General features: G+C 36.7%; 1 protein-coding gene across 6 annotated transcripts in view; it reads left to right on the top strand.

Annotated features, from left to right (window-relative positions):
• LOC150102651 (UDP-GalNAc:beta-1,3-N-acetylgalactosaminyltransferase 2-like) overlaps positions 1-26,593 on the top strand; it is a 322,880-nt gene that overhangs the window by 220,445 nt on the left and 75,842 nt on the right. For all 6 annotated transcript variants that reach the window (XM_090399028.1, XM_090399029.1, XM_090399027.1 and 3 more), the window contains one exon: positions 5,433-5,616. In XM_090399028.1, coding sequence (XP_090255154.1) covers positions 5,433-5,616 — 184 coding nt within the window. The remainder of the gene's footprint in view (positions 1-5,432; positions 5,617-26,593) is intronic.

Genomic DNA, 26,593 nt, shown 5'->3' with positions numbered 1-26,593 from the left:
ACAGGGAATTTCATACACTCCTGGGTGTGCTACAGGGTGAAGTTTATCCTTAGGCGAGCGGATCAGAGTTGCTAGTTTGACATGCGGTTTGAAAGTGGTGCGAAGGCCATGTTTCATCAATACTCTGCTATCTTTTCTGATGTACCTCTGGCATAGGGAATAGAAATGGTCATGTTGTTTTCTTGTGTATTAGGGGAGGGAAGAGTAATGGGACAATGTAGCATTTTATCTATTTTGTAGGGATTATTATTAATATTATGGGCAGCTCCAAGGAGTCCTTAGACTCATTGAGGGAGGCCCAACATCATGTCAAGAACAACTATTCAACATTCACACAGTATCTATCATACTTCACCTTGAACTCATTTACAGTCATGTAACCCACAACAGATTCTGGCAGCTTATTCCACTCGTTTACCACTCTCCAAGTAAAAAACCTAGCTCTAACACCCTTGCTAACCACACTCTTACCAAGCTTCCATGGATGGCCTCTAGTCCTCCCACTACCAGTTCTATTCCCAAAAATATCTTCTGAATTAATCTTATAGAAACCCTTCAGTAATTTGAATGTCTCAATCATATCACCCCTTTTTCGCCTATCAACCAATTTCTGCAGCCCACAAATCTTCAACCTGTTTTCGTAAGGTTCATTCCATAGTCCTGCTATTATCTTAGTCACTCGTCTCTGGAACCTCTCCACCTCCTCCCCATTGAGAAGAAACCCTGGCGCCCATATCCTGGCACAGTAGTCTAGATGGGGTCTTATCAAGGCTTGATGCAGAGGAACAATAACCTGTTTGTCTCTGCTTGTTAAAGTATTTTTCAGCAACCAAGTGATTTGATGAGCTGATTTAGCCACTTTTGCAATGTGCCCCCTAAACTTCAATTCCCTATCCACCAACACTCCCAAATCCCTACTCATCAATCTCCTGGAGTACGATTCTCCAATGTGATATACTGCTACTAATCTTTTCACCCGAAAATGCATAACCTTACACTTTGCCACATTAAATTGACATCCATTTTCCTTAGCCCAGTCCTACAAACTATCCAAATTATCCTGCAAAATTTTGACATCCTGTGCACTCACTATTTCTCTACCCAACTTTGCATCATCAGCAAACAAGTGAACACTTCCTCTCAGATCCTTTCCTATATCGTTAATGAATAAATTGAAAAGTAGTGGTCCAAGAACAGAACCCTGCGGCACACCACTAGTCACAGGCCGTCTTTTGGACTCTACTCCTGAATAAACCACTCTCTGATATCTCTTCATCAACCACTCTCCTATCCATCTCACCAACGCCATATCCTGCAGGATACTGATTAGAATTCCATGTGGTATCCTGTCAAAGGCCTTAGCAAGGTCCAGTAGAATCACTGTAAACCCATTACCCTTATCCAGTTCAGCAGTCACTGTGTTATAAAACATGAGCAAGTTACTGAGGCATGATCTACCCTTCACAAAACCATGTTGGCCCCCATACAGTATCCCATTTTCATCTATCCAATCCTGTATTTTTTTCTTGACTATTTTCTCCAAGACCTTGACAACAATTCCTGATATGCTGATCGGCCGGTAATTTTCAACAGCAGTCTTGGAACCTCCTTTATGCAGTGAAACTATTTTCCCCCTCTTTCCACCCCTCTTGGGACTAACCTAGACCCGAGACTCAAATTAAACAAAATTGTCAAAGGCACTGACAATTCTTTAGCCACTTCTCGTACGACACGAGCTGGTATACCATCCAATCCCGCAGATGAATTGACATTGAGGTTTTGTAATAGACTATTCACCTCCACTTCATTCACCACAATTCCCGTATAAGCTGTTGGTTCTTTCATTTCTGCAGTGTCACCACCAGGATGATATACTCTTGCAAAGTGCTCACTCAGTAATTCTACTATATCAACTGATTCAGTTACCTCCCTACCATCGGCATTCTTTAAAATCATTCTGCCATATACATTTTTTCTTTTACTTGCAACATATTGAAAAAACTGTTTGGGATTCTCTTTAGCCTGCATGGCTAATATTCTTTTTATCCACTTTTGCTTTTCTTACCACACTTGTTACCCTTCTGGCCTGGGCTTTATACCGTTCATGTGCTTGCAGATCACCTTTCTCCTTAAATTCCCTCCACAGTTGGTTCTTTTTTTTACAGCTCAAGCTTAATGGTGTTATTCATCCATTTAATCCCTACTTGATTTATTATTCAGACTCTAGGTATACAGTCAGCCATTGCCTCCTGCAAACACTTCTTAATCGCCTCCCATGCACTATCAACATCCAGCCTGCAGTTTTACATGCCATGGCACCGAACCAGTCAAACTCCTAAGCTTGTCATACTTACCAGCCCGATAATTCCACATGTACCCTGTCTTAATTGTAAATTCCACACCTTTAGCCACCTCCCAAGTTAAGATCCTATGATCACTCTCACCAATTGGTGGCAATGTGGTCATATTTGTTACAATCAGATCCTCAGATGCAATTACTAGGTGAAGCACTCTCTGACCCCTAGTATTTTCCATTACATGCTGTCGCATATAGTTATCCCTTAATAACCACATAAAATCCAATTCCTTCTTCCCATCTGTCCTCTCCTCCCTCCAATCAATGCTACCATAGTTGAAATCTCCCATAATAATTACCCTCCTTCCACTCGTTTCTTCTATTTGCTTATGCATACTATCACCACCATCTTTTCCATCACCTGGTCTATAGCAGCACCCAATTGTATATTTTGTTCTGCTAGCCTTAAATGTGCTCTTTTCTCTATCCTGCAATTCAACTTCTATTCTCCTTGGCTGCAGCTCATCAGCTATCATCAATAATACTCCTCCTCCTCCCCCCATTTTATTCTCCCTGTCATTCCTGAACACACTATACCCCTCACATTCAATCCCACTAGCTATATCATCTTCAGTCAGCCAGCCATGTTTCACTAATGCCAATAACCTGTGGTCTGGAAGTGCCAACCAAGGCCAAAAATTCTTCCTTCTTGTTCCTAATACTCCCAGCATTAGTATACACGAATTGCAGACCTCCGTTGGCTTGATGCCTTAACTAACTATCCCATTCTCATTTGTTGACCTTATTCGCTCGGGCATATTATACTCATTCATACACTCAACTGCCTCCCTAAGGTCTGCATATCTACTTCCCCCACCTCTCAATAAATCTAGTTTCCCTGATTCTGCACATCCACTTCATTCAACATCACTTTTTCAAGTCTTCTTACACCGAATCCATTCAAATGCAAACCATCCATCTTATATAGATCCTTTCACCCAACAATAACCTGTGGTCTGGAAGTGCCAACCAAGGCCAAAAATTCTTCCTTCTTGTTCCTAATACTCCCAGCATTAGTATACACGAATTGCAGACCTCCGTTGGCTTGATGCCTTAACTAACTATCCCATTCTCATTTGTTGACCTTATTCGCTCGGGCATATTATACTCATTCATACACTCAACTGCCTCCCTAAGGTCTGCATATCTACTTCCCCCACCTCTCAATAAATCTAGTTTCCCTGATTCTGCACATCCACTTCATTCAACATCACTTTTTCAAGTCTTCTTACACCGAATCCATTCAAATGCAAACCATCCATCTTATATAGATCCTTTCACCCATCGAACTCACTCCACACGTCCACAAATTCCACACCACTCATGATGCATAACCCACGCATAAAGTCATTTGCAATTATGGCCCTCCTTCTAAACTCTTCACTGTCATACCGTGGCAAAAGACTAATCATCCTAACTCTCTCACTCTTTTCTTTTGCTACCCCAAACAATTCATTCAAGTCCTCTATCATTTCCATTTTATCTCCTTTCAAATCATTCGTACCTGCCACAACTATCATTTCTTTCACTCTTTGCTTTTGCTCCCTAATAGACTCACTTAGGTCCTTAATGGTCACACCAGGTTGGTACGATTTTGTCAGATTCTCAACTATCACACCTCGTACTAACGAATCTCCATACAATTTTATCCTCAGAGATCAGTCCTTGGTTCAGTCTTAATTAATGACATTCGGAAGGATTTAGCACGAGACATACAGCGATAGATAGGATAATTGAAATTGCAACTGACATGTAGTACTTGCAGAATGATTTGAAAAAGATGGAATTACACTTATTTGAAAATAGCTGTCAGTTCAGTGTTAGTAAATGTAAAGTTATGCAGTTTGGTGTAATGAGATATCCAATGTCATATTATAGGGATCTTAAAGTTTTAGTAGATGAGAGGTTGAAGTTCAAGAGCCATATAGCAAAGACTATGAATAGAACTCAGAGGATAATTGCAGTGCTGAAACAAACCTTAACATGCAAAGGTTAGGAAGTCTTTCTGCCTTTTCACAAGACCTTAACACAACTATTGTGTACAAGTGATCTCTTGGTTTCTGTGGTGATGCTGATACGACAGAGAGAAAGAGAGAGTCAAAGATGATATGGGGATTGTGGAATACAGATTATGAAGGCCAATTTAGAATTTGTGAATCATAGACACTAGCAAACAGGAGAAAGAGGGGTAATATGATTGAGATTTATGAACTTCTGAAAAGGTCATACAGATATCAGTAGATGGAATTTTTCATTTTATGGAGGTTGGGAATTGGACAGGAGGGCATCCATAAAAAAACATTTTTGCATTTGACATCCATTGATGCCGTACAATCACTCCTGCACCTCACCGGGTTTTGGGAGTGAATCCTTCTGCTAGAAGAAGGGGTAGGGTTGCAGTGCCCTTTCCACACAGATTTAGTAGCACAATCACATTAGTAGAGCCCTAAGTGGCTGCAATTGGGACTTTTAGTACTTTATCATAGTGAGTGAGTTATAATTGTGTTTGCCATTCTGAGAGGCTGCTGAAGAATTTTTAGGACAAAGATTTATCATAGTAAAGTTATGAATTGATTTGTTTCAAATAATGAGATTATTAATTTTATAATATTCTGCAATAACTATAATAAACATTTGTTGTGCTATTTGAATTTTGCGGTATATTAAATAGACCAAGTTGATAAAACAAAATCATATCACAAGATACAGAAAAGGAACATCTTTCACTACTTTGAGTGTCCACAACAAGAATGTTTGTGGAAAGATTATATATAAGTGCACGCACGCACGCACACACACGCACACACACACGGGGAGGGACTGGAAAGATCTGATAAACACATAGAACAAAAATGATATTAAACGATCTAATATAACCACAATAAAAAACACACAAGAATATAAGAACATAAGTTTCCTTCATAACCCTGCTATTAGTATGTTTTTTCTTTGTTATATCAGTTGCTTTAATATAATTTTTTTTTTTTCCCTAGGTGTTTATCAGAACTTAACAGCCTCTCCCTTCTACAGTTGTGGATTAAAGAATTTGTGCTGAAACTTTTTTTTATTTTTTCAGATTTCAAAAAATTGCATGATCGTCTCATTGGGAAAGATGCAGCAATAGCAGCATGGAAGAACTCATTGGATGTTTCTGATGCACTGTTGCATAAAGAAATGAAAGAATGGAATGATATAATCCTTGTGAATGTTGTTGATATATACAGAAATCTTCCATTAAAGATTCTGAAGTTCTTTACCATGTTAGTGCAGAGATTTATGCCAAATAATTAACATTATGGTTATATGTAATTTTTTGAGAATTCAAGCACTTGCAAACTAAAAAAAAAAAATTCTAGCATTTCATCTCCAGTGTAGCTGTCCTTGAAGCTGCACTAAGCTGTCTTATGCTTGATATAATTTTTAATAACAAAAATATACTAGTTTCCTTCTTCTCCCAAAGGTATCTAAATTTTTGAACTCATACTTGGCAGACTTGAAAAAAATATATATATAAATAAAAAAAAAAGTGAATGCACTCATAATAAATATCATCATCAGTATTCTAAATTTTCTGAGATAATCATGATTCTCCTAAAATGTTAACAGTAGGAAAGAAAAAGCTAAGCTATTTTAGTGATGGAGCAGACTCTCCAAACATTAGAAATTATTTACATTTCACCTCCTATTACCCTTACTATGTCAAAAAAATCTGTCATATTAACACAATTCATTAACACCTGCAAATACTCATTTTCAGATACTGTTTTAAACCAACAATTACTCATTTGAAAGATATTTTCAAAAAACTCTCAAGTATCCCAAGCAACTCATTGGATTAAGGATCTTGGATTTGATCATCTCATCAGAGGATGTAATTATATATGAGGTGTGTGTATGAAGTGATTACGTGGGTGGTTGCCAGCAGTGCAAGGACCCCTGTGAGAAAAGGGTATATGCGGAACTACAAGAGAGGGATTATGAATAGCTCAGGAGACAGCTTGCGGGTGTAGTGCGGAATGAGGAGGTAGCTGGAAAAGAGATCATTGCAGCTTGGGGGATTTTCAGAAACTGTTTAGTAGATGCAATGTCTAAGTGTATTCCAAGGGTGAGAAGGTTAAATAAGGTAGGTGTGAGATGGATGAATAAAGAGATTAAGAATGCGATACAGAGAAAAAGGGCATTGTGGAGGCAGTATAACAGAAGTGGAAGTAAGCAATTTCATGAGGTCTACAAAGACCAGGCAAGGAGGGTGACTTGGTTGTTGAGAGTAGCTAAAGAGAGATATGAACAGCAGTCGGCTAATGAAGCCAAAAAGAATCCTAGGGAGTTCTTTCGATATGTAGCCAGCAAAAGAAAGAATGATTACAAAAGGATGAACATTGATTGGATGAAATGGTATAAAGACAGCTGTTGCAGAATGTGTGGTGGAGATACTTAATAAGCAGTTCATAAAGATCTTTCAATCTTGTGAATGTGACTTCATGGAGAGGTTGAGAGCAGTTGATGATGGGGAGGAGAGACTGACTGTAAGTGAGCAAGAGGTGTTTGGGGAGTTGAGTAAACTAGATGTTAATAAGGCTGTGGGACGTGATAATATATTACCGCATATTCTGAAGGAATGTGCCAGAGAGTTGACATCTGCCTTGAGATATTTTTTTAATATGAGTCTTGCACTTGGTCAAGTTCCTAAAGAGTGGAAGGAGGACAAGATTGTGCCACTTCATAAAAGAGGTGATCGAACTCAAGCATCAAACTATAGGCCTATCTCTGTGTCAGGTGTTGTGGTTAAGTTGTTGGAGAAGCTTGTGAGAACTAGGATCCAGAGTTGGGTTGACAACAATGGTATAATCTTTGATGGACAGCATGGATTTGCTAAAGGGAGGTTATGTTTTAGTAATCTACTTATTTATTACAATAAAGTGACTGCTTCCTTGGACAGAGGAAAAGGATACACAGTAATATACTTGGATTTTGCAAAGGCTTTTGATAGAGTACCTCATGATAAGTTGATAGTCAAACTAGAGCAGATGGTGGTTGGATATTAGAATGGTGCATTGGATTGGAGACTGGTTATCTGATAGGTATCAACAAGTTGTGTATGGGGGTGCGATATCCAGGAAAAGGAAAGTCACTAGTGGAGTTCCTCAGGGGTCTGTTTTAGGGCCATTACTATTTAACTTGTGTATTAATGATATTGGCAAAGATTTGGATGGAGATATTCAGTTGTTTGCAGATGATGCAAAGTTGGGACGAACCATAAAGAGTAGTGAAGATGTTGTGACCTTGTAAGAAGACTTGAATAAATTGAGTGATTGGGCAAGCAAATGGAGGATGTGAATTCAATCTTGCAAAATGTAAGGTTTTAAAATTTGGAAAACAAAGATGGGATGCAGAATTTATGCTTGGTGAGAATATATTGTTGGAGGTAGAGGAAATAAGAGATCTGGGGGTAATAGTGGATAAGGATCTAAAATTTAGGGGACACATCGCCAAAATTTTGAAGACAACACAAAGGCTTCTGGGAATGATGCAGAGGACACTGACATGTAGAAGTAGGGAGATTCTTGTTCCATTGTATAAGGCTTTGATTAGGCCACACATAGACTATTGTGTCGAGATTTGTCACCGGGTTCTCAGAAGGATGAAGAGATGTTGGAAAGGGTCCAAAGGCCGACTAACTAAGGTAGTTTCTGACCTCTGGAATGTTGAGTATGAAGAAAGATTGAGAAGATGTAATTTGCAGAGTCTGGTGGAGAGAAGGAAGTTGAGAGTTTATTTTTCACTTTGTTAGACTATAATAAGTTTAGTTTAATCCTTTATCCAAGTGTGAGCAATCAAAGTTTGCACCTGAAAGTATCTTCAGGACTGGGGTAAGGTAGTGCAAGTTCCTTGTTGCATTACCTTGCAACAAGGAACTTGCAACTCCTATAGGTTAGGATGACCTCTCATTGCTTCTGCCTTTGTATCTCCACTACTGGGCCTGGCTCCCACTGAAGAGACCTCAATAAAGGTCGAAACCGGTATGGGTAGTGGCCCTTGCCTTAATGCATAGCATTACACATATCTGCAAGGAGATGTGCTTTGCATTATGGGAGATACTGAGATAGGAGTGATGAGAGCTTTCTCCACCTTTGCAGCAAGTTGCCTGGTGTTGCACTACCTTACCCCACTCCTGAAGATACTTTCAGGCACAAACTTTGTTTGCTCACACTTGGATAAAGGATTAAACTAAACTTATTATGGAGAGAAGGAAGAGGGGAGATATGATAGAGACCTACAAGTTATTAAGGGGTTGTTATAAGATCAATGGTGGAGAAGTTCTACAGAGAATAGTGGGAGATCAGGGGAGAACCAGAGGTCATCCCTGGAAACTGTATGAAGAGGGTGTGAGTAGGGGAGTGAGAGGCAGGTTTTTTTCCTGCAGAGTTGTGAATGATTGGAATGCCTTGCCTGAGAGTGTGGTGTCTGTAAGGAGTTTGAGTGTGTTTAAGACACAGTATGATGAGATGTGTGTGATAAAAGGACCTCCCAGATGAGTCTTTGACTCCATGTGATCTTGGGGTAATAATAATAATAATAATAAACTCATAGACTATGTTATTCACTCAGCCCAAAATCATGTGTCTTCTTCTTGGAGAAATATATCAACACCACATATAGCTTTAAAATTCCCATGTATCCAAAACATCTATAAAGTCATAAAATGAATTTTAAAATATTCAAATTATAGAATTGTTTTATTACTAACAACAAACTACAAAATTTATTAAAACATAGAACCACAATAACTCATGCCAACATGCTATTTATGTCACAATGTAGTTTATGACATAAACAATGAAACAGAAACAACAAAAATCCTAGTACTGAAATATCCTTTGTGTGTAATACAGTTTAAATATACCCCTGAAAGTGAAAATTTATCATTAATAATTTCAAAGAAAATTATTATTATTATCCACCTCTCCATGGAGTCAAAAGACTGATCGTGGGAGGTCGTTTTTAGAAAACAAAGTTTATCATACCACTCCTTGAACCCATTGACCGTTCTTGCTCCAACCACTCTCTCAGGCAATGCATTCCAAGGTTCAAACACCTTCCATGCAAAGAAACCACTCCTCACCCTCTTGCACGCAGCCTCCTTTCATAACTTCCAGGGATGGCCCCTTGTCATTGCTCGTTCCCGCCATTTCCCCAAGTGAAAGAACTCTCCAATGTCTACAGAGTAGACATTGGAGAGTTCTTTCTGTCTCTCAACAGTTTAAAAGTTTCGATCATATCACCTCTCCTTCTTCTGTCCGCCAAACTCTGCAGTCCACATTCCCTCAGTTTATCCTCATAAATGAGAATCCAAATTACATTGTTCTAAATCACTAGCAATAAGAACTACCCAATATGCCAAAAAAAGAATAAATTACTTATTATTATTATTATTTGACACCTCCAGGGAGTCCAAAGACTCATCGAGGGAGAATGTGCCAGCAGCATCGAATGATTGGGCCCCTTCCAACTACTAACCGTGCTCAAACTTACTTAACTGAGCCATTAGTAGCAGAGGCTCTACCAATCGACCAACCTTCGCTGGCTAAAAACTACTTCCCTGTACTTTCAAACCCGCAGATTTCTCGAATACTCTTTAACCAATCAAACTCCTTTTAACATGTTGTATAAAAAAAAACCTTGTGGCTCCCTCACAGTTAGTTTTCTGCTTTTACCATTTGATGACGTTTTAACGAAACAAAATGGCCAGCACCTATCACGTTTGTTGTGTCTTACTATGTATATAACAGGATTTTTATTCTTATTCTCAGTTCTTTCAAAATCCGAAATTTATGTAATTAATCTTTTGGCGCTAACGTTTCATCATTGGTATCTTGTTTATCTGAGCTGCTCATCTGCTGCAACCTTCTTGCTAGAAGATGCTACCAGATGACGACATTTATCTGAATGTATTTTCTTCACTCAGTTGTTACTATCTTGTGCTCAACACTTTTAATTGCATACCATCTTGGCTATGATCAAATCCTTTGTCAAATTTTTGCCATCTTTATCTTCAAGACTTTCACTTGAGTATGTTAATTATCCTTCAATTAAAATCCTATTAAACATAACTTTTTAGCCTAGTGTTACGAAGGATCTGCTCCATCATCAAAATAGCTTAGCTTTTTCTTCCCTACTATCATCATCAAATTACTGATATATACCCTCAAAAGATGTGGAGGATACTATAATAATACCTGAATATCTGAAAAGTTTGCATTATTAATAACTTACTATCAGCAGTCATCATCATAATGCTTATTACAGATATAGACCATATTGGTCTGTTCCAGTCTCATTATCCATCTGATATCCTTTTTTGAGGTCTACCTGGCCTTCTCTTTCCAGTTGGTTTATATATGTTATTATTTGTTTAGGATATCGGGTGTTGGCCATTTAATTTACATGTTCTATCCAGTTTTGTTTATAATTGTTTAGTTTTTCTTCTATTGATTTTGTTTTTAGTTCTTCTAAAATATCTTTTTTGATCTAATAATGTGTATTTTTCAGTTCTCATGAATCTCATGAACTTTGTAAAATTTTGAGTTTTTAATTTTATGTCTTTTTCTCCTTCATATGATATTTCACATCCAAGATAACTAAAAGTATTTACTGTTCTATTATTAATAACTATTTTACTTCTATCTGGAGTTTGTCCACAAAATGCCATTGTTTTAGTTTTATCTATGGATATTTTCATTCCAAACTGTTCTACTATAATGTTTAAATTATATATTGTTCTTTGTAAATTGTATTATTACCTGATCATCTGCAAATAACAGTGTAATTTATTTTGTTATTTCCAGGAAATTTCTATGTCTGGATTGTTGAAGGTGTTCCACTGTATTAATATTTCATTAATATAAATGAAAAGTGTTGGAGACAGAGGACATCCCTGTCTTACTCCTTGGTTTATACATTATTTTTCAGAATCCTTTCTCAGCATTCATTTTTGAAATTAGGGATTCTACAACCATGTTAAAATAACTCTTTTTATTATCCCGACGTTTCGATCTTCATATCAAGATCATCACCTGGAGCATACATAAATATACAAGACAAGCTGCATTACATTTCTAACTGTATGCTAGAGAAACAATGATTTGATCATATGCTACTCACCGGCATGACCCTAATGAAAAAAAAAACTTACATCAGGCAAGAATTAATTTATGATTACATGAATAAACATTCTTGCTTACAGATGGTTTTCCTTCCACTAACAGTGGTGTCCTATTTCTATTATTACAACTGTTATTTTTGATTAAAAAATATATATATTTATAAATTACAACATGAATAAACATTTTTTCTTATACATTTTTTTCTTTAACAGTGATGTCCTATTTTTAGTATTAAAGTTGTTATTTTAGATTTAGGATCCTGGATTTTCGACAGTCCTGTTTATAGTAGTTCTTAGAGAGGAAAGGATTCGTGGGACGAATATATGCCTTCCATATGTATGGGATTTTTAGACCATCATTATTGTTTAGATTGGGGTGGTTGATAATATCAACCACCCCAATCTAAACAATAATAATGGTCTAAAAATCCCATACATATTATTATTATTATCCCAAGACCTCATGGAGTCAAAGACTCATCTGGGAGGTCCTTTTATCACACACACATCTCATCATACTATGTCTTAAACACACTCAAACTCCCTGCAGACTCCACACTCTCAGGCAAGGCATTCCAATCATTCACAACTCTGCACGAAAAAAAACTGCCTCTCACTCTCCTACTCGCATTCTTTATACAGTTTCCAGGGATGATCTGGTTTTCCCACTATTCTCTGTAGAACTTCTCCACCATTGATCTTATAACAACCCCTTACCAACTTGTAGGTCTCTATCATATCTCCCCCTCTTTCTCCTGTCCACCAGACTCTGCATCTTCTCAATCTTTCCTCATACTCGACATTCCAGAGGTCAGAAACTACCTTAGTCAGTCACCTTTGGACCCTTTCCAACATCTCTTCATCCTTTTGAAAACCCGGTGACCAAATCTGGGCACAAGTTCATGTGTGGCCTAATCAAAGCCTTATACAATGGAACAAGAATCTTCCTACTTCTATACATCGGTATCCTCTGCATCATTCCCAGAAGACTTTGTGTTGTCTTCACAATTTTGGCTATGTGTCCCCTAAATTTCAGATCCTTATTTACTATCACCTCCAGATCTCTTATTTCTTCCACCTCCAACAATGTATTCTCACCAAGCATAAATTCTGCATCCTATCTTTGTTTTCCAAATTTTAAAACTTTACATTTTGCAACATTGAACTCACATCCCCATTTCCATGCCCAATCACTCAATTTATTCAAGTCTTCTTGTAAGGCCACAACATCTTCATTACTGTTAAAAAATACCAAGCAATTTTAAACCTGGTTTTACTCCATTTCCCAAGTAAGCAAACAGACAAACAAGTCAAGTTTGCGCCTACACGTAATGCAAGTTTAGCTGACCCTGCAGATAGTGCAAGATCAAGGCAACTCGTGGTAAAGGTGGCATATAATTTACACAAAATACACATAAAAATACTTTCTACATCTTCATTACTCTTTATGGTGCATTCCAACTTTGCATCATCTGCAAACAACTGAATATCTCCATCCAAATCTTTGCCAATATCATTAATATACAAGTTAAACAGTAATGGCCCTAAAACAGACTCCCCCCCTGAGGCACTCCAGTAGTGACTTTCCTTTTCCTGGATATTGCATCCCCATACCCAACTTCTTGATACCTATCAGATAGCCAGTCTCTAATCCATTGCACTAATCTAATATCCAACTCTATCTGCTCTAGTTTGACTGTCAACTTATCATGAGGTACTCTATCAAAAGCCTTTGCAAAATCCAAGTATATTACTGTGTATCCTTCTCCTTTGTCCAAGGAAGCAATCACTTTATTGTAATAAGTAAGTAGATTACTAAAATATTACCTCCCGTTAGCAAATCCATGCTGTCCATCAAAGATAATACCATTATTGTCAACCCAACTCTGGATCCTAGCTATATGGAAGGCATATATTCATCCCACGAATCCTTCCTCTCTAAGAAGAACTATAAACAGGACTGTAGAATATCCAGGATCCTAAATCTAAAATAACAACTTTAATACTAAAAAATAAGACATCATTGTTAAAGAAAAAAATCTATAAGAAAGAATGTTTATTCATGTTATTCATGTTGTAATTTATAAATATTTTTTATTTTATTTTATTTTTTTTTAAAATCCAAAATAACAATTGTAATAATAGAAATAGGACACCACTGTTAGTGGAAGGAAAACCATCTGTAAGCAAGAATGTTTATTCATGTAATCATAAATTAATTCTTGCGTGATGTAAGTTTTTTTTTTTTTTTTTCACTAGATTTCACTTGCAGTGAATTGCTTGTGATCAAATCATTGTTTCTCTAGCTTACGGTTTGAAATGTGATGCAGCTTGTTTTGTATATTTATGTATGGTCCAGATGATGATCTTGATATGAAGATCGAAACGTCGGGATAATAAAAAGAGTTATTTTAACACGGTCGTAGAATCCATAATTTCAAAAATGCTTGTTTTTAAACATTTTTCATTTATTTTTATTTCATTATCTTTGTATATATATATTCAATATTGCATGTAGTAAAATATTAGGTACATGTATTCTTTGTAATCTATCAAACAGTATATATCTTTTTACTTTGTCAAATGCTTTTTCGTAATCTATAAACAAAATATGAGTTTCTAATTTAAGTTATCTTCTTTTTTTCTATAAGTAGTTTTAAACAAAAAGCTTCGTCCATTGTAGAGCATCCTTTTCTAAATCCATTTTGACATTGTAATAATATTTTTTCACTATATATTTTCAATTTTTCATTAAGTATTCTACTATATATTTTGTAGCATATATTTAGTAAACTAATACCTCTGTAATTAGCAGGTTTTGTTTTATCCTCCTTTTTAAATATAGATATTACCATACTTGTATTCGCTTATATTGGTATTTGTCTATTTGTATATATTTTATTTAAAAATTTTAATAATCTCTGATGAAATTTTTTTCCAGCATATTTATACAGTTCGGAGTTTATCCCATCTTTTCCTGCTGATTTACCAGTTTTGGTTTTACTTAGGTTGTCCTTTAATACTTTCGTTGTTATTATATCATTTAAAGCATTTTGTAAGTTTTTGGTGGATATTTTTTGATGTTAGTACTGTATTTTTCGATAGATAATGCGCACCTAATGTATAACGCACACCCCCAACATTTTCATCACTCCTTTTGATGTATAGATAATGCACATGCACCAACTAGCAGTAGAGTTAGGAAGTGCAGACAGAGGACAGAGGAATTCTTTAAAAGCACATGCGTTGCTAGTTGCAGTGGTCAATTATTCTGTACATCCTGTTTTAAAATATTTCATGAAGTAAATCATTATTTGTTTATATTTTGTTATTAGATCTGAATTACCCATGGAAAACAGAAGTACTTCTCAGAGAAAATCCTACACAGCACAGTTCAAGCTTGAAGTGGTAGAAGTAGCAAAGGAAAAAGGGAATCGTGAAACTAGTAGATTGTTTAGTGTTGGAGAAAGTAGTGTTCATGAATGGCGAAAGGCTGAAACAGTCCTGAAATGTTTACATACGAGGAAACGTGCTATGAGGTTTAGAAGGTGCTTGTGGCCAACCATAGGGAAAAATGGTTGGGTTGCTACTGTCCGTGTGTTGCAGGAATCGAAAAGAATTGCACAAAGCAATAATATAAAGGATTTCAAGGCCTATATCCATCTTGGGTTTTTGGATTTATGAAGACAAACAATTTAAGTGTGCGCTCCTTCACTAGTGTTGGACAAAATTTGCCATGCGACTGGAAAGCGAAAGTAGCTAAATTTCGTTTGTTTCTGAGAGAAAACTTGTGTGGGGCATATGGTTTTGAAGCATGTAGCCACTTGGCTAACTGCATGGACCAGATATATCCCAAGTGTATATTGTAGGAAGTAAGATCAGGTCTAGTTCGGGTATCTCAGGTTTGTCATGCTGTACTCACCAATGTGAGCCCCTGAATAGACTATCAACAGTTTTCCTTCCTCCAAATTAGTCTGTTATCTCTCAGGCCTCTAATATTGCCAGATCTTGCATTTTAATTTTCTAGGGCAGTTCTAACTGCAATTAGTTGACCTATATCTTGTTCATCCTCTGCATCTTTTTTTCCTGCCATCCTAGAATCAAATACTCATCTTGCTAACTTTTCCTTTTTCATTCTGTTTAAATGACCATGCACCTCTGATTAGCTGTTCTGACACATTCCTGAATACTAACAGTGTCAAGTTCCTTACTGATATCTTCAATTTTAATATCATTCTTCCATCTATCATCTGTTCACCCCATCCTCAGTTTTTCTCGTAACTCTTATATTTGTGATCTCCAGTCTTTGATCACTACTTGATTTCTAAACCATTTCTCAGATACATAAATTTCAAAAATTGGTTTGAACACTGTCTTGTACACTGTTACATTGATGTTTTGGCTAATTTCTCCCTTTTTCCATATAAATTTATTCAGTTGACTTCCTGCAGTACCAACTTTGTTTACTGTGTTGTCTAATTCCATATTTAATTTGCCATCTTCACTAAAATTGTACTTCCTTCCAAATAGTTGAAGTATTTAACTTGTTCTGTAGATTTCCTGTTCAGTAGGCAACTGATGTTTTCAGTGTTCTACCTATTTTAATACCAAATTTGTTACAGCAGTGTTTCATTTTAGTTACGGAATCCTGCAGGCTTTGGATTTATTTAAGAACATAACATAACACCATCTACATATGGAAAAGAGCTGAGATTAACATCATATAGATGATGAAAAACAGTGTGAATAGTGTATGTTCATGTTTCACACCTGGTTTTATATCTGACAATCTTCCTTAATTGGCTGTCAAAGCCACAAGATGACAGCACTTTTAGCCATCTTCTTCATTGTGTACAGATTAATTATTGATAGCCTTTGGCCAGTTATCTCTGATTGGCTACCAGTGGAGATCGAACTGCCCGCTCAGTCTCCAAAAAGTTAGATAAGGCTAAAATGCGGGAACAAAAAGGCATTAGCTGATTTTTTTAAATATTTTTTTATTTCCTATAACTCCTTGAAATCTACTTGCTGACTTGTAACTCCAATATGGACTCATAATAGTGCTTCACGGTATTATTATTATTATTATTTAGACCTCCAAGGAGTCAAAAGACTCATTGCGGGAGGTCCTTCCTAGGAAACACAAGTCTATCAAGACAACAACACACAGAGATAGGAAAAAAATTAATTTATTGAACTTACTAATATGTAGCTTGTTTTCAGTATCTTCAGATAATAAATTATGACTGACAGGTATATAACACTGAACTGTACATTATATTATATTAAACAGTCAATATTGGATATAGACTGTTTTGCTCAATAATGTCCCATTCACACCATGTAATCGTAGCTTTTTTAAACAGCTTTTCTTTTGACACCTTGAGCCTTTGGCATCATGTGCCTTTTCAGACCTGCAAAACTTAAATACAGATCCTTCTTATATTCCCATGATTTTATAAGTACATGTCTCAAAGTGAAAGGCTGATCCTTACAATATCTATTTGGCCTGGATCTGGCTTGTTCTTCTCCAAATTTCCCTTCTAGAATTTTTCTTAGCTTCTTCTCAAGTATGAGTATGCTTGATAAATCATACCTTGAACACTCAGCAGATTAATTTCTCTGTAATTCTTGCATTCAGTTTTATTTTCCTGTTTTATAAATTGGTATTATGAGAGCTCTACATCAATCATCATGAATCATTGTTATCATCAGCAGTAAGTCAGCAAGTGCTAACTTATTGGATATGAACTTTCAGTATGCTCTCCTCTTTTCCAGGACCTCCTTTTTCACTCTTGAGTTCACCACAAGGTTCTGTTCATAAAGCTTTGCCACATGCCTCTGTGGATGAATCAATCATGTTTTCTTGAAGATCTGCTTCTGTGTGTCTGAGGTTTGGTTATTTAAATGTTTTCAAACTGTTTTCTCCTTTTCTTGAATAATATTGTATATATATATGTGTGTGTGTTGTGTGTGTGTGTGTGTATATATATATATATATATATCAGTCAGGGGCGAATATTCAGGGTGTGCGGTGCTCATTCACAAAATATCAGTATCACCGATATTATATTTTGGCATTTGTTCCCGTTTTAGACTCACCCAATTGTTTGCAGACTTCGCGTGATTCCTAAAATTGAACACAATATACTGTATTGTGTTCAATACAGTATATTGCATCATTGTCCTCTTCACAAGGATAAAAAACATTAGTGCTTCATGAAGAAGGCACTTTTCGGCACATAAATATTGCGTCATATTTAAACATTTGCGTTAATAGCCCGGGTGTGTTTTCAAAATGCATACACCTTTGAGCCATTCGAAAAGATGTAAAGAGGGCGCACCGTGTCAAATTCTTAGCTTTGTATTATTTTTAAACTGCTGAGAAGGCGTGACTAGGTGAGCTTAAATTTTGAGCTCACTCAGCACCTAGCGGCTGTGTTGGTTATTGTGTCAACCAGTTGAATGTTATCACTGTCATGAGTTGAGAGATTACTCAAATATATCTGATGGCTTTATTATAAATGGCTGTTACACATGTTTTCTGGAACTGAAAATCTGAAAGTGGATGTTAGGAGAAAAATGCTAATTTTTTTTCTTTTGCTTGTGCAGTATAGCATCTGTTGAGGTTGCAAAGTTTTTTAACAGTATAGAGACATTTTTATTTTAGTCTTTGGAAACAAGTAAAAAATATTTTATTCCTGAATAAAAAACGAATATTCTGTGTATTATAAGGTGTTGTTGATCTACAACAAATACCGGCATATGTGAGATTGATAAGATCAGAAGTACCATTTAGTATCAGAAGAACTGCTGATACTAAAATAAAAAAAATAAAAAAAAAACCTCATGAATTTAGGATTCCTGAAAGTGTGGATATTTCCGAAATGATCGGATGTTATGTATACTGAGTCTCAGTAAACAAAATAAAATTCTTGGAAAACGGAGTGAAATATACACAAACCAGAGAAATACACATAAGATGTGCAACAAATTTTACGAGATGATTTGCTGCTCCATCAAACCATATTTATTCCTGCAGTACTCTCTCTCTCTATCTTTCTCTTTCTCTCATAAGTTTTTTTTTTTAATTATGCCATCATAAATTGACTTATTCATGTTTAGAATTTATAGGATCATGCTATTCACTCTACCCAGCAACTTATAGGATACACACATCACAAATAAAAATTATTAATTATTCTTTACCATTAATGAAAGTGTTTCTACTCACACTTATACCTTCCTATTCTCACGTCTTATAAATGATGGTCACATATTTTCATCTTTGAGTATTTCAAATATACCAACCAAATATAGCATTGTTATTTTCTAATCAATCCTAAAACAGATTGTTTCCCCACTCTACACAGAAGTATTCAAAGTTATCCTGCAATTAATTGCATTGGAGCAATTAAGATGAGTGCTGATGCACTATGCCCTCTCAAAACTTTCATACGTCAACAAAATGCAATCCCACGGTCATGGGCGTCTGCAGGGGGGATGGGGCACTTCCCCCTGGGATCGATTAAAAAATTCCACAAATTATAATCATAAAATTGATTGAGATATGTAATCTTACACCCTCCACCCTGGGAACGCTTTGTCTGTCTTTAAATTTTATTATTGGTTGGCCTGTTGCGGGGTAGCCATAGAACACGTATTTTATTACAGTAATAAAACACGTGTTTCTGTGTTTGGTTCATCTTTTTCATTTGTGAATAGTGACCATTTAGTTTGTCCTCTGTCTAGTAAGTTATAGAGTTAAGTGTGAATTGTAAATTTATAGAAACAAATTTAAACAAAAAAATACATTTTAAAAGGTAAGTGTATGTAATTTAATATTATTTTACTTGTTAGTTTTATGGTTTTTTTGCTTTTAAACTGAAATAATTTAATTTAGGATTAATTAATTAGTTGATTTTTAATCAAAATGCCAGTCAATTTTTTAATATATGAAATTGTGCTAAAAACTATCAATTCCGAATACCTTTTTTTTCCCCCAAGAATAAAAGATCATTAAAATCGATGCAAAATGAAAATATGTATTTATAGTTTATATCAACAAATAATTACATAAAAAAACTAAAAGATGTTTATTGATGTAATTATTTAATTAAAGCAATAATTATAAAAATTTATTGATGTAATTATTTGTCTCCAAGCTTCCCCCCCTCCTGGAAAACATGACAGTACACCCAACCGAAATGATCACCAACACTACTGATATGAGTCCACCTTTGCATGCTGCTCGAATTTGATTTTAATTTTTGATTTAAATTAAAATTTTCACTTGTGTGTGTGTGTGTGTGTGTGTGTGTGAAATGACACAGAATAATTTTGCTATCTTACAATAACAAAGTTAATATGAGTTTTCTTATCTCTTTGTCCTCTCGTCATATGAATTTTTGCATATTTTCATGTTATAACATTGTGTTAATAATGACTAGTCCATTACAAACAGAACAGTACAAAGCACAGGCCAGAAAGGTAACTAGTGTGGTAAGAAAAGCAAAAGCAGATTATGAAAGGAAATTAGGAATGCAAGCTAAAGAGAATCCAAACAGTTCTTTAGATATGCTGCAGGTAAAAGAAAAATATATATATGGCAGAATGATTTTAAGGAATGCTGATGGTAGGGAGGTAACCGAATCAGTCGAAATAGTAGAATTATTAAGCGAACGCTTTGCAAGAGTATATCATCCAGGCTGTGATATTGCAGGAATGAGGGAACCAATGGCTTATATGGGAATTGAGGTGAATAGTATATTACAGAACATTAATGTGAATACGTCTGTGGTATTGGATGGTATACCAGCTCGAATCTTATGTGAAGCGCAAAGGAATCATCAGTGCCCTTGACCATATTGTTTAATTTAAGTCTCAGCAATGGGTTAGTCCTGAGGGGGGTGGAAAGAGGGGAAAATAGTTCCATTGCATAAAGGAGGCTCCAAGACTGCTGTTGCAAATTACCGACCGATCAGTATATCAGGAGTCATGGTCAAGGTATTGGAGAAATTAGTCTAGAACAAAATACAGGAATGGATAGATGGAAATGGGATACTGTATGGGGAGTCAGCATAGTTTCGTGAAGGGTAGATCATGCCTCAGTAACTTGCTCACATTTTATAATACAGTGACGACACTGGATAAGGGTAATGGGTTTACAGTGATACTCCTGGACTTTGCTAATGCCTTTGACAGGATACCACATGGAATTCTAATCAGTAAACTGCAGCACATGGGGATGGATATGGAGTTGATGAGATAGATAAGAGGCTAGTTGATGAGAGATATTAGAGAGTAGTTTATTCAGGAATATAGTCAAAAAGAAGGCCTGTGACTAGTAGTGTGCTGCAGGGTTCTGTTCTTGGACCACTGCTATGTAATTTGTTCATTAATGATATAGGAAAGGATCTGAGAGGAACTGTTCATTTATTTGGATAGAGATTGGCAGATTGGGCTAAGAAGAATGGATGTTAGTTTAATGTGGCAAAGTGTAAGGTTATGCATTTTGGGGTGAAAGGATTACCAGCAGTATACCACAATGGTGGAACTGTACTCAAGGAAATTGACCAAGCTGGAGGTTTTGGTGGATAGGGAGTTGAAGTTTAGGGGGCACATAGCAAAAGTGGCTAAATCAGCTCATCAGATCACTTGGTTACTGAAGAATACTTTGACGAGCAGAGACAAGCAGGTTATTGTTCCTGTTTATCGAGCCTTGATAAGACCTCATCTTGACTACTGTACCCAGATCTGGGCACCAGGGTTTCTTCTTGGTAGGGAGAGGTAGAGAGGATCCAGAGGCAAGTGACCAAGATGGTAGCTGGTCTATGGAATGAACCTTACAGAAATTGGCTGATAGGCAGAAAACAGGTGATCTGATTGAGACTTTAAATTACTGAGGAGTTTTTACAAGATTAATTCAGAGAAAATTTTTCAGAACAGGTCTGGTGGTGGGAGAACTAGGGGCCATCCATGGAAACTGAGCAAGAGTTGTAGTTAGCAAGGGTTTAGAACTAGGTTTTTTACTTGGAGAGTGGTGAATGAGTGGAATAAGCTGCCAGAATCTGTTGTGGGTACTGTGTGAATGCTGGATGGTTCTTGACATGATGTTTAGGGCCTCCCTCGATGAGTCTAAGGACTCTGTGGAGTTGCCCATAATAATAATAATTATTGGGGATAAGGTGTTATTGAGCTATTAAAGCTCTGATCATGACAGGAGAGTAACAGCAATAGCTGAGCCTCAGTTAGAACTTCATTGGCTACAGCATTGCCATCCATTACCCTCCCAGGATTCATCATCCTTCCTTCCCATCATATGTCGGAGTTAATAATGAAGTCTTATTATTATTATTATTAACACCTGAACAGATTGCAGCAGGTATTTATCATTATTATTATATTAGCTCTTTTCTCCAAACTTTTCCATATCATATCTGTGTCTCGTATTTATTTCCTTCTCTGCTATTTAGATCTCCAATGAGGACTAAATTTTTCTTTACATAGGCTTGTCTTCTTCAATGACTTGAAAAATTTCTCTACTTCTTTCTTTTTATTAAATCTGTGGGACCAGAAGTAGAAATAAGTGTATTTATTCAGTTCCACATTTGATGTTTGCACATTACAGTACTCAATATCGATATTGCCTGTCATTCAAGAAGATTATCCTCATGTTTAGTATTGAGTACTGTGACTACTCGTTCCTTACCCTGATCAGTATTGCCCCTGAATATAATGTTTTGTATTTGATATTTAGAAGAATCTTGCCTGATTTTTTTTCTTTGTTTTTAATGGCAGTTATATCCATGTAGTATTTCTGTAATTCTTCTGCCAATTTCCATTTCTTTTCCTTAAGAAGCTTTTTAATACTTCTTGTATTGATGGTACTTATTTTGAATTCTGCTGATGTTTAGTTAGTATTGAAATGTATATATAAATATTTTCAATCTATTTGAAGATCAGAAATTTATTTTCTTTAATCTGTTCTTAAATGATCCATTTTAACATTTCATTGAGATAGATAGCTTCTTCACTTACAGTAACCTCATTGTTACATGAAGAATTCATTTGCAAAGTAACATCACTGAAAGGGGGATTAGAATTTATTTTATCTAATTTTGTGCTTTTGATAACAGTTTCTTGTTTGAGAGCATATCTACATTTTTTATTTAATATAAAGCTTTTCATTTGCTTCCTTTCACATTCAAAATTACATTTTGCTATTTGCACCTCCTTGATGTCCTTGGGAATTCTGAATGTATATGAAAGAAACATTTTATATAATACTGAAGTTATTAATTTTACTGTGCACATATTCTCAAAAAATGTTGCAAATCATAGTGATCACAGATTAAAGCAGTGACTATTGCTGACACACAGATATCTCTTCTCGAAGAAATTGCAACATTTCTGGATAGTAGATGACTTTTATAGCCTGATGAAACACTGCCAATCTTTGCTTATATATATATATATATATATATATATATATAATTTACAATATAATATACAATTTATATATATATATATATATATATATATACACACTCATGAGCAGTTGAATTAGAGATATACCTGCCATGTTGGCGAAATGGTGCTGTGGTCGCTCCAGTGAATGGAATAGTGCCACGTGGCATGTGACGGGGATGTTGTCAGACCTTGTATTGACCATCTGAGTAATAGTTGAGCACAGAATGGGGAAGACTCGAGATCTCAGCGAATTCGATTGTGGCCAGATAGTCGGAGCCAGATGTATGGGGCACCCCATCTCCGAAGTCGTGCAGGCACTGGGCTTTTCGTGGGCCACTGTGTCAAGAGTGTACCATGATTACATGGAATCAGGTAAAAACCACAGCCACCAGGGAAAACTGCCGTGGTGTACAACATGCTGATGACAGGGAATGCCGTCGGCTAGCTCGGATGGTAACAGCAGATAGATGGGCCACAGTGCCCCAGATCACTCGCTATTTCAATCTGGACAACAACGATGTGTGCGCAGCCACACCATCCAGAACCATCTACTCACTATTGGGTACAGAAGTCACCACACGTCACAAGACACAACGATTAGCATGGGTGCAGGAACACCGCCATTGGACCCTCGACGCATGGAAAAAGGTCGTCTGGACTGATGAGTCGAGGTACACATTGGTACATGCTGATGGCAGGGTACTAGTGCGTCTCCAAGCACATGACGCGATGGATCCCTTGTGCCAGCAGGGTACCGTTCAGGCCAGTGGTGGTGGTGGTGGTGGTATCCTCCAGAACATCCAGAACCATCTCCTCACTATTGGGTACAGAAGTCACCACACGTCACAAGACACAACGATTAGCATGGGTGCAGGAACACCGCCTTTGGACCCTCGACGCATGGAAAAAGGTCGTCTGGACTGATGAGTCGAGGTACACATTGGTACATGCTGATGGCAGGGTACTAGTGCGTCTCCAAGCACATGACGCGATGGATCCCTTGTGCCAGCAGGGTACCGTTCAGGCCAGTGGTGGTGGTGGTGGTATCCTTGTATGGCAACTGTTTATGTGGGATGAAATAGGTCCTCTGGTACATCTACCATCGTCCCTCACCAGCGAACGATACAGGGACCTGCTGTCAGATCATGTGCACCCATTTCTGCACCTACAGCACCCTCCAGGAGACCTGTACCTACAGCAAGATAATGCACCAGCCCACCGCTCCTGAATTGTGGCCAAGTGGGTGAATGAACACTCCATGGACATGAGGATGCTTGGCTGGCCCCCAAGGTCCTCTTACCTTAATCCTATCGAACACATCTGGGATGCTGTTGAGAGAGATATTTGTGCCCTGGACCCTGCTCTGACCAGTCTCTGTGCATTGTGGAGGCTGTGCAGCAAACATGGATCAGTTTGGCTTCCAGTGCCTTGTGGAGTTCATGCCAGGCCGCATCGCCGCCGTCATCAAGGTGAAAGAGGGTGCTACCCGCTACTAGGTACATATCTCTAATTCAACTGCTCATGAGTATATATATTTATGTATATATTGTCCTAAACATGAAAGGTTACAAGACCTATAACACAACAGTACTATGTGTGAGCAATGGTTAAAGCTGTTAACATGTTTCTTGAAAAGGTGGGGGATTGTATTCATTTGAAAAAACAGTATATGGAGAAAGCTGTTCTAGAGAACAGATATAGATGGAATGAAAGAAGATGAGGAGAAGCTAGTTTATTATGTTTGGAGTTGAACTGTTTATGGATGTTGATCCATGACTACTCATGCTCTTACATGATTAGAGGAAAGTAGAGGATTGGTAGTGGCCAGTTCAGTGAAGCGGTTCATATGAAAATATGTATAAAAAGTATAATGTGGAAACAGAGCACCTATGACTTGAGTAACTCTGTGACAAGGGGGTTCACCTCTTAGGCCATTTGTCCTCTTTTGTACACAATCAAGAATCCTTTGTCTCATATTTATGAATTTAGGGACACAAAACACACGTGTTGAAAAGATTATTTTACTGATTAATGATAAAATAATAACTTTTTTTTCTTTTTTTTTTTTTTCCTGAACATTCAATAGCAACCTGTACTGTATAAATCCAGAAGATAATCGTAATATAACAATATAAACTGTATAATTCCAGAAGAATCCTAGTACATGAGGACTTTAGCATAGTTTATTGTAGTTTTTATTGTTTTTTTTTATCGCTAGAGGGCAGGCTAAGAAAAAATATTAGTTAACGACATAGATGTAATTTACCTGTATAGAGTGCAACAACATGTAGCTTGGCTCTTATACACATGTATCCTTCTGATGATGACCTCAGTACAGGGGTCGAAACGTCAAGTTATTATTAATCAGTAAAATAATCTTTTCAACATGTGTGTTTTGTGTCCCTAAATTCATAAATATGAGTGCTGATCACCTTGTAACCTTAAAAGGAAGAATCCTTTGTTTTTTGTGTGTCACTTAAATGTGAGAACAATATGCTAAAGTTGATCAGATTTGGGATTTATAAAATGTTACGAGTTGACCAGGAGAGAAATAGTGTTTTGATTGAAAAAAAAAAGATAACAGAATTTTTTTTTTGAGGCTCAGGAGGCTATAGATGTAATATAATATTTGTCAGGATAAGTCAGATGTGAAAGTCAGCTGAACAGATCCTGACTGAAAATTGGAGAGTGACAGCAATAACACGTGCAGAAAAAAAAAGTTTCTACATCCACTTTATCAGTTGTTTTAATATAAACAATGTGCTCCACCAATTACACTCAGTCAAATCAAGCCTATCATAGTTAGTAGAACTTCAGCTGGCAGCTTCAACCACCACCATCCTCCTCAGCTGTACAAACTACATTTCAACAACTCTTTCCATCACAAGGGTAATACATATTCATTCGTCAGACTGAACTTCTCATGTCAAGAATTGTAAATCTTGAATCCCCCCCCCCTCTGGCACAAGATTTCCTTGACATACTTTGTACATTCATTTGCTGTTCCTATTGCTCTCCAAATTTTAATTAACTACTCTAACATCTGATTATCTGTCTCTGAAGTTTTGATTTTCTGAAGTCTAAATATCTAAACATTGAGAGTCATCTTCCTTGGAAACAAATAGTCCATCCACTAACCAGAATACTAGATAATCCTTATCATCCTGCTAACATCCCTGACTCTTTTTTAACATGCCCTTCCTCTAAATATACTATAAATACATGCTTCACTTCCCTTCACTTTTGATAGTACCAAGATCTTCATGTGTTGGTCTCATAATTAAAATAAAAGAAGCAGTCCCAAAACTACTAAATGACCTGGACAGAGGAAGCAAGAAAAAAGGATTAACATAACTAATACAAAATTTATGATAAATTTAGATAAATTTTTATGAAAATAAGAGATAATCCTGTTGAAATTGTGAACAATCAGTTTTATGGGAAAAAAAGATAAAGAAAGGATTAAAGAGGCCTGTGCAGCTCAGGGGAAGTGGTGCTTGCATCCTCTGCACTAGGCTGCCTGAAGATACTTATAGTTCAAGTCCATCGCTGACTGGAGGTACTTTTCTAAGCCTTTCTTTGACCAGTTCCCGAGTTAGTCG

This window comes from Typopeltis vanoorti, chromosome 10 (assembly GCF_054136105.1).
Source record: "Typopeltis vanoorti isolate ZY-2024b chromosome 10, IOZ_Tvanoo_1.0, whole genome shotgun sequence".
In the NCBI taxonomy this organism is placed as follows: Eukaryota; Metazoa; Arthropoda; class Arachnida; order Uropygi; family Thelyphonidae; genus Typopeltis; species Typopeltis vanoorti.
Note: the sequence above shows the minus strand (reverse complement) of the source record. Positions and strands in the feature narration are given on the sequence as shown.